The 8,504-nt window shown below is 50.6% G+C and overlaps 3 protein-coding genes across 3 annotated transcripts; 1 reads left to right on the plus strand and 2 right to left on the minus strand.

Annotated features, from left to right (window-relative positions):
- Window positions 1-492: 492 nt before the first annotated feature.
- LOC120670733 lies at window positions 493-1,518 on the minus strand. Its single transcript, XM_039950878.1, has one exon. It carries the CDS (start codon window positions 1,317-1,319, stop codon window positions 660-662), a length of 660 nt encoding a protein of 219 aa, XP_039806812.1. The 5' UTR covers window positions 1,320-1,518; the 3' UTR covers window positions 493-659.
- A 111-nt stretch (window positions 1,519-1,629) lies between these two features.
- Window positions 1,630-4,982, minus strand: LOC120670732. The gene is made up of 7 exons (XM_039950877.1): window positions 4,711-4,982; window positions 4,472-4,582; window positions 3,531-3,599; window positions 3,264-3,395; window positions 2,397-2,474; window positions 2,191-2,316; window positions 1,630-2,111 (listed from the first exon to the last, which is right to left on the minus strand). Exons 1-7 carry the CDS (start codon window positions 4,918-4,920, stop codon window positions 1,929-1,931), a joined length of 909 nt encoding a protein of 302 aa, XP_039806811.1. The 5' UTR covers window positions 4,921-4,982; the 3' UTR covers window positions 1,630-1,928.
- Window positions 4,983-6,010: 1,028 nt separating this feature from the next.
- LOC120670734 (hydroxycinnamoyltransferase 2-like) lies at window positions 6,011-7,807 on the plus strand. Its single transcript, XM_039950879.1, has one exon. It carries the CDS (start codon window positions 6,160-6,162, stop codon window positions 7,534-7,536), a length of 1,377 nt encoding a protein of 458 aa, XP_039806813.1. The 5' UTR covers window positions 6,011-6,159; the 3' UTR covers window positions 7,537-7,807.
- Window positions 7,808-8,504: the final 697 nt, after the last annotated feature.

The raw sequence follows: 8,504 nt of genomic DNA on the forward strand, positions 1-8,504 counted from the left end.
CACGGGGAGGTCGCCGCCTACTACTGGCTCTTCCTCGGCCTGATGTGCACGGCGGTTGTCTTGGTCATCGCCGGCGCCTTTGCCGGACATGACCACTAGCATAGTAGCATGTTTACTGTGGTTTATCGATCAAGGGTCGAACTGAATGGTATGTGAAAATATTACTGGTACTTTGGTTGGTGGCCTGGTTACCTCTGAACTAGTACTATACAATACATATGAGAAATGAGATCTCATCTCCTTATTACTAGTTGAGCTGATAGTGATGTTGACATGCCTTGTCATAAGGTAACCATGCAGCACATTCTTCTGCAAGACTGCAAGATGAGCTGAACTTGATGTCATCGGTGCTGCTGATTTTAAGAAATTTACTATGAAATCCCGCAGGATTTAATTGTTGGTGTGATATCTTTTAAGGAATTTATGCAAAATTGCTGCATTCCAAACAGGGGTCCCAAAGATCATCAATGCATCCAGACCAAATAATTTCGCAAGGATCGAACGTCCATGAGACATGACATGACAAAATTTAAAGAGCAACCACGCCTGAATCTGAGATTCCGAGTGCACTTGAAATCACACTAGCATCTCTCCCCCTTTTGACCTGTCCCCTACACACGCAGCAGCATCCCCTCTCGGTGAAAGTGAACACGGGAGCGTCAAGAATCCGAGGCGCGCGACGGGGCGTCGAGCTGCGGCGGCGGCGGCGGCTGCTGGTGCACGGCGAACGAGCTCGACCGCGACACGGGCTGGGAGTAGCTGGACAGCCGGAAGCTGCCGACGGCCATCTCGTCGGCGGGGTCGACGCCGTCGTCTAGCTCCGCCTCCCTCTCCCCGGGGATCCGGCACTTCTCCCCGAGGATGATGCCCTTCTTCCACAGCGTGTCCTCCGACTCCGCCTTGTGCTGGTGGTCCTTGCGCTCCCGCCGGCTCAGCCGCAGCTTGTCCGGGATGTTCTTGCTCAGGTTCTTGCTCATGCTCACGGACAGCCGCCGCTTCGACGTCGACGACGGCAGCGCCACCGGGTCGATCGCCCCGTGCGTCGCCAGCTCCGGCGACAGCCTCACCACCTCCGCGTCGTCCTCCTCGGTGCCAGCCTCCTGCTGGCTGCCGCCAGAGACGGAGCCCGTCCCGCCCGGCTGGTCCGACGCGGCGGGGTCCGGTTGGGTGGCCGCCTTCGGCTTGCGGCCGCACGCCGAGCACATGGACGACGTGAGCGCCACGGTCGCGGCCACGCACATCACGAAGAAGGACAGCGCAATGGGGTCGTGGCCGAAGGCCTGCGCGCCGTCGGGCGGCGGCGGCGGCCACCTTACCATTGCCACCGGCGGGATACCGGCCTCTGCCTGCCGGGAAAGAATGAGGCGGCCTGCTCGTCGCAAGCTTCTATTCCCGCGAGGCGGGGCAACCTCCCGTTTCCAAATTGGAAACTGGGGAGGGCCGGTTCGGTTTCAGGTTGTGTGGCTCTGGGATAATGCTCTGTCTGCTCCCGTTCTTAAATGGGACGAGCTAATTTTAGGGAGAGAAAAAAAAAGATGTTACTGCACAAATTTGGACAATGCCTGCCTGTGTAAACCTCCAGCAGCTCAGATGATGTTGACAGTAAAAGATTAGTGGGTGACAACTGAATTATGGGTAGCCAATAACGTAACTTTTAATGGTATGGCCAATTGTTTTACAGCGAAGTATGTCCCACCAACAAGTTCCAAACTTTACTAGCCTGGTAAACTCTGTAGTTCCCAGGTGAGCTCCAGATTCTAGTTCTAGTTTACACTGAAAGTAACTGAAAAAAAAAATTGTACACGTTCTGTAGCTAAACTCTATCAAAAGATATGTGGCTTATCTTCCGAAGATCATCTAATAAAACTTTGCTCCAGGAAAGCTGAAGATGGATGAATTTACTAAACTGATTTGCCAGCACTTGGTCTTCAGAGTTCAGTTTTGCTTTTGCCAGATCTTGCAGGCTTCTTCGTCCCTTGCCACCATTTCTTTACCATCTTGGACACCTTGTTTACCTGCCCTTTCAACTTCTTGCTAGTATCCTTGAACTGTTGCACGACTTGCTGTTTCAAATCTTTCTTTTGAGAACCTTTGTCTTTCAGAACCTTTCCCTGGCAGTAAAGGATTAGGTGAGATTATATGTTAAAACTGAACCGAATATATTTTACCTCAAGTCGTTTGAATACTTACCAAGTTCTTTGGGAAGTTATCCTCATCATCGTCATCATCCTCATCATCATCGTCTTCGGTACCAAAGTTATTTTTCATCAGATCGTCTCTAGAGTACATCTTCATGCTTGGGGCTCCTGGCATACCCTGCCATATCCATCAGTGATAGTTTTAGCATTTTGAATATTCTTGGATAAAGGAATACTAGCTGTAGTTGGAATGTCCACCTCCATTGATCTCAATATCTTTTCCATCTCAGCATCTTTCGATGGCTTTCTTGCAAATGGTTCTCCAGGGACCCGATCCTGTGAATTTAATGATGAATTGACGATGTCCCAGAAATAAATTCATATCTTGACACCAAAACCTTACTATTTTTCTATTTAGAATTTTTTTACAAGGGAAACATCCAAATATGCCATGAAACAGGTATAGCTATAATAAAATTCTAAATCATGCAATACCCATCTTCAAAATCAAAACATGATATACATTAGTCATGTCCCTGATTCTATAATTAAATTGCTACTAAAAAATCATAACTATGTTTCTTCCCCTTTTAGAAAAAAAATATATTGTAGTCACCACATTTGTACCAGTTTCTTCAAAAAAAATCACATTTGTACCACCACAATGCAACATGTAATTCTGATTTCGAAAAACAAAAATCAGAAAATAACTGAGTTCACTCAAGACTAAATAATAAATCAATTTGTTTTTTAGATGTTGCTCCATAGTATCTTACATCAATGCTTAACCATAAAAGGGCGTACCTAGTGCCGTAGGCTTCCCGCACTGTGCGGGGTCTGGGGAAGGGTTGTTTTTAAGCCCCAAGCCTTACCCACACAAATGTGCAGAGGCTGGGGCTCGAACCCGGGACCTTCCGGTTACAGACGGTAGGCTCTACCGCTGCACCAGGCCCGCCCTTCAATGCTTAACCATACCCAAGGTATTATCAAACTAAAACAGGGCTTATCAGTAAGTATCCAACTTATGCTTGGGAAAATAGGAGCTAAAACTCAAATTCAGATAAATTCAGGGTAGCATGAAAAACGACAATTTAAAAATGCACAAACAAGGCACGAAGGGCTCACTTTTGGAACCGGTGGTGGGTCCTTGGCACACGCTTTGGATAGATCTTTACAGAGAAATTTCATCACCTGGTCAACTGAGGGGTTGTTTTTGTACACAAACTCAGCAACATCAGTATCAGCATATCCAATCACCTGCAGAGAATTCAGTTACACTGTGAAAAGTGAAAACATATATAATAAAAAGAGCTCTATGGTTGCTGCTTTACAATCAGTAATCAATGAGAAGTTGGAAAGCAAACTTTAACAAGCTCCATGACAGTAATTTACCTCCTGACAAGCACGTTCAATGGTCTTGCATTCTGCATTACAATGCCCTTCCTCATCTTGCTCAACAAGCTGCAAAACATTTATGTATTAGTAGTAGGCTTAGATGATACATTTTCATAAGTCTCACAGCTAAACAAAAAGCTGCATCAATAAGAAATTCAGAATCATGTAGCCAACTTTTATTTGTCTCGCACTCTCGCTGCCCCCAAGCAAAAAAGAGAAAAAAGGGGGGGTGGGGGGTGGGGGGGGGGGGGATTGGGGATATGGGCATGCAGCTACTAGTCTGAACTCTGAAAACAATTCTAGTCAGCTATCCTCCCCGATAAACAACAATGTTTGCATAGAAGTCCATCCATATTAAACCTGCTGAGCTTACGATAAACAACAATGCTCACACAGTTACTTATAGCCAAAAAAGGAACTGCAGCACTTACTGGAAAACATACTCATAAAGCGAGTCAAACTGAGATTAACACGTTCGGTCACTGCTAGGCCCCATTTGGATCACCTAGACTAAAGTTTAGTCCGGACTAAATTTTACGTGAGTAAACATTAGGTAACTAAACTTCAGTCATATGCCTGTTTGGATCCATGGACTAAATTTTAGGTGGGAAACCATTTGAAACACATAAATGGGTTAAACTAAGCTTTAGTCCGAATTAGGTGGGTTCTATGGACTAATAGACTAAACTTTAGTTGGGATGAAACTATACTTTAGTCAAAGTGGACTAAACTTTAGGACTAAAGTTGAGTAATTACTTGCACTTGGTAGATTCAAATAAATTACTCAAACCCGAGCTGCTCGCATGCGAGAATAGTTTATAACATTTGCAGATTTAGCCAGTATCAATCGTCAGAAGGCGTCAAATCCGGCCGCATCAACCTTAACTAAAAAAAGAGGCAACAGAAGTCGATGATCGATCCGGAGAGTGCCAATTTACCTCCAGCTTGTCACCTTTCTCGACGATATCGATCCGGAGCATCCAATCCGCCTCCTGCTTCTTCAGGTTGCACACATTCTCCGCGATGTCGATGATCTCGATCTCCGGCACCTGCACGCACCCCCAAGGCCCCAATTGGCCAATTCCCAAGTCGTCAGCGCACCAAACCCACACCAGCCAGCCAGCCAGCCAGCGAACCCCACCGCCCGAACCGAGCCAGAGCCGGAGCAGAAGTGTACCTTCTTGGAGGGCGGGAGCGCCTGCTGCTTCTTGGCGACCTGCGCGGAGATCTCGCGCGCGATCCGCTCGCACACCTGGCACCGGATGTAGGGGATGTCCTCCCGCCTCGCGGCCGTCGCCGGCTTCTTCTGCCCCGCCGCCGCCACGGGGTGCAGGACGGCGGCCGCGAGCGCGACGGCGAGGAGCAAGGCGACGGCGCGTCCCGCCATCTCCGATGGGTTTCTCTCTCTGCTCACTTGCTCAGTTGTTCGGCTTCGGCAGCAGGCGGACCCGAAGGTTGAAGCGGTGCGGCCAGGGGTTGGTTCGGCCGGCGCGGGCCCATGTGGCGGGTGAGTTCTGCGCCGTCCGTCCGTCTGTCCACGTCATGTGATCGGAGGGCGGGGGACGCGTTCGGGACGCACGGGCCAATGGGAGAAGGCCAGGTCGGATGCATGACGTGTTTCGTGAGAGGCCTGCGCTCTGCTGCAGTGGTGTGTGACGCACACACGTGTCAGCATGTAATTCAAAAATGAAACTTGCGGGAACACGCGTTTGTACGACTCTTTTAGTGGAGGATGTTAAAACTGCAGATTCTAGGTTGAATTGAAAGCCTTTTAACTTTGGATGCAATACCAATCAAGAATCATAAACGTATACAAAAGTCATAGAAACTTAGATTCTATAAGTTTAAACTGTAGATTCAAGCCCTCTGATTGTAAAGTTGTAAAATCAGATAAAACCCAACCTTTTTATTTTGCCTCAACGTATCTCACCTCGTCATCGCAGTTGACCCTTCGTATTCGACTATTCTTACTATAGTTTTTCCTCTAAACTATTGTGCCTTTGGCTAGAACCCTAATAATAAAATCAGATAGAAACCATGTTCGCTTTTGGCTAAGACCCAACTTTTTTATTTTGCCTCAACATATCTCACCTCATCGTCGCTGTTGACCCTTCTTAAGTAGTATACTGTAGTTTTCTCTAAACTATTGTGCGTGCGTATCAATTTTTAAAGACAAGTTTCAAGCTTAATTGTTGAATTTTATATGTTTGTAAGAAATCTTACAAAATATTTTGTACTTTTAAAAAAAGGAGTAATGCACTTACTCCTTCAGTTTTTTTAAAATATATAAACAACCTAAATAATTCAAAACTTAACTGGCTAGCTTCTGCTATATGAACCGATAGTGTATCGTATGTTCGTACTTTATTTGCAATATCAACAAATGGACATGTGTATAATACAATGGTCTCCGGACATTCTCGGATTCTCCTTTCCTTGGCCAATAGCAAAAGTGTACCACCACCCATCAGGCCATGACTCCAGCCAAAAAAAAAAAAAAAGTGTCGGCTCATCGCGAATTCGCCCTGTGGCTAGTGGACACGCCACCAACCGTCAGCAGCACTCGCTACCCACCATCCCCGTCCTAGATCCCCGCCGCAACACGCTGAACCTCGACATCGCCGAAATGGCGGCGAGGCGCTTCCACCTCGACATCGCCGCCCGGACGCTGGTCCGGGCCTCGCGGCCGCCGCCGGGCTTCCCCGCCGTGCTCGCCGTATCCAATCTCGACCTCGTCCTGGGCCACTTCCCCATCTTCCTCGTCTCCGTCTACCCCGCCCCCGCCGCCGGCCTCGACGCGGTGCTCGCCGCCGTGCGCGGCGCCTTCCCGGCGTACCTCTCGCGCTTCTTCCCCTTCGCCGGGCGCGTCGTGCGGGACCCGGAGACCAAGGTCCCCGAGATCCAGTGCAATAACGCCGGCGCCGAGCTCGTCGTCGCCGACGCCGCGGTGCCGCTCGCGGCCGTTGATTTCTCAGAGGTCGACCGGTCGCTGGGGCTGATCCAGATACCCTTCGACGCGAGCCTCGCCATGTCGCTGCAGCTGGTCCGGTTCGCCTGCGGGGGGTTCGCGCTGACGATTGGCACGACCCACCTCCTCGCCGACGGCAGGGCGTTCACCGTGCTGCTGAGCGCGCTCGCCGAGATGGTCCGCGACGGCGGTCTCTCCCTCGAGCCCCTGTTCGACCGTTCCCTCTTCAAGCCGCGGTCGCCTCCGTCGTACAGCGCGTCGCTGGACGCCGAGTTCGCGCGGTCCACCCCGGAGGCCTTGATCAACCCCCTGCTGACGGCGGCCATCCGGCGGCGGCTGTACCGCATCGAGGCGGCCGACCTCGCTGCGCTCCAGGCCGCGGCGTCCCCGCCGGGCGGCGGGCGCCGCGCCTCGCGGTTCGTGGCGCTGTGCGCGCACGTGTGGAAGCTCCTCGCGCGCGCCGTCGGCGACGCCGACCCCAGCTGCCGGATGGCGTGGATCGTGGACGGGCGGAAGCAGGTCGAGCCGTCGGACGGCGCGCTGGACCGGTACATCGGGAACGTGGTCACCTACACGTCCCGCGAGGCGGGCGTGGCGGAGCTGCTGCGCGCGCCGCTCCCCGACGTGGCGGCGGCGGTGCGCGCGGCCATCGCGGGGGTGATGACCGCGGCGCGGTTCCAGGAGCTGGTGGACTGGATGGAGGAGCGCAAGGCGGCGTTCCGGGACGGCGGCAAGTGGACGGAGGCCGTGAACCTGGGGCTCGGGAGCCCCGCGCTCGTCATCTCCGGGCTACTCCCGTTCCCCATTGACGGGGACCTCGGGTTCGGCAAGCCCAGGCTCCTCATACCGTGGCTGCGGCACGGCCGGCTGGGCTCCTCGTCCGTGACGGTCGTGCCCGACCCGAGCGGCGACGGGTCGTGGTTCGTCGGCGCCACGAGGGTGTGGCCGCGGCTCATGGAGGTGGTCGAATCTGACCCTTTGCTGAAGCCGGCAGCGAACCTGGGACTGGCGACGCCGGCGGAATCCCGTCTGTGAGCTTGCACTGGGAACTTTGCTTTGTGCATCGCACGTTGTGCCGCTCTCACTCACGGCCTCACGGGAGTGCTCGTTATGCCAAGGACTATGAAGGCGAGGAAGATTCTCCATGCTTGAATTGGGAATGGCGAAACCGTGGGGGAATAGAGGGAGAGTAGCTGAAAATTCTTCGTCATTATGTCTAGCTATCTGATGATTGTGACTTGTGAGAGGACAGAGTGCCACAGGCAAAGGACACTGAGGCCTTGTTTATCTACACTGTGCATTTAAAATACTAAATATAGACTAATTATAAAATAAATTACAGAACTCGTCTGTAAATCTAAATCGCGAGACGAATCTAGTTAGACTAATTAATTCATCATTAGAGATTGATTACTGTAACATTACTGTAGCAATTTAGCATCTAATTACGGACTAATTAGGTTCATTAGATTCGTCTCGCGATTTACAGACAAACTGTGCAATGCATTTTTTATTTCGTCTAGATTTAATTCTCCATGCAGGTGCCGGATTTTTTTTTTGGAATTTTGAACTTTGCAACTAAACAAAGGGTGAGAGAAACCCTTTTGTTCCTTCTTCTGCTGTGCTCTGTAATCTAATGTATTTGTGCCAACGAATTCCATTAGACTTCCATGAAAATCAAAGTATTTTTTTTTCTTTCCGAAAAAAACTAAGCGTTTGCCTGGTCGGTGCTTTGGAAACTTTGTTATAAAGTAATAAGTATTGTTAAGATGAAGGGCAATCGTAATTCAAAAAAAAAAAGATGAAGGGCAATCGTTGTGACTTAGGGGGCAAGTACAACGCCGAGACGGCGTCGTCTATTTGCATCGGAGGAAGCAAAATACGTTCATCTGAACAGCATTAAATACGGAGAGAGGGAGAAGCTGGCGCTTCCTTCGTCTACGGCAGGAGCTCGTGCTCCAACGCGAGGCGACGGCCCCTCTCTGCGTTGTACGAGGCTACGA

The sequence above is a fragment of the Panicum virgatum genome, chromosome 4N (genome assembly GCF_016808335.1).
Source record: "Panicum virgatum strain AP13 chromosome 4N, P.virgatum_v5, whole genome shotgun sequence".
In the NCBI taxonomy this organism is placed as follows: Eukaryota; Viridiplantae; Streptophyta; class Magnoliopsida; order Poales; family Poaceae; genus Panicum; species Panicum virgatum.

What these genes read in the sequence shown, in the direction of transcription:
- LOC120670733 (XM_039950878.1), bottom strand. Translation starts at nt 1,319, where the DNA reads ATGGTAAGGTGGCCGCCGCCGCCGCCCGACGGCGCGCAGGCCTTCGGC.
- LOC120670732 (XM_039950877.1), bottom strand. Translation starts at nt 4,920, where the DNA reads ATGGCGGGACGCGCCGTCGCCTTGCTCCTCGCCGTCGCGCTCGCGGCC. An exon ending in ACCCACCACCGGTTCCAAAA is followed by an intron (nt 2,475 to 3,263) that starts GTGAGCCCTTCG and finishes TTAAATTCACAG; the next exon opens with GATCGGGTCCCTGGAGAACC. An exon ending in AGATATTGAGATCAATGGAG is followed by an intron (nt 2,317 to 2,396) that starts GTGGACATTCCA and finishes TGGATATGGCAG; the next exon opens with GGTATGCCAGGAGCCCCAAG.
- LOC120670734 (XM_039950879.1), top strand. Translation starts at nt 6,160, where the DNA reads ATGGCGGCGAGGCGCTTCCACCTCGACATCGCCGCCCGGACGCTGGTC.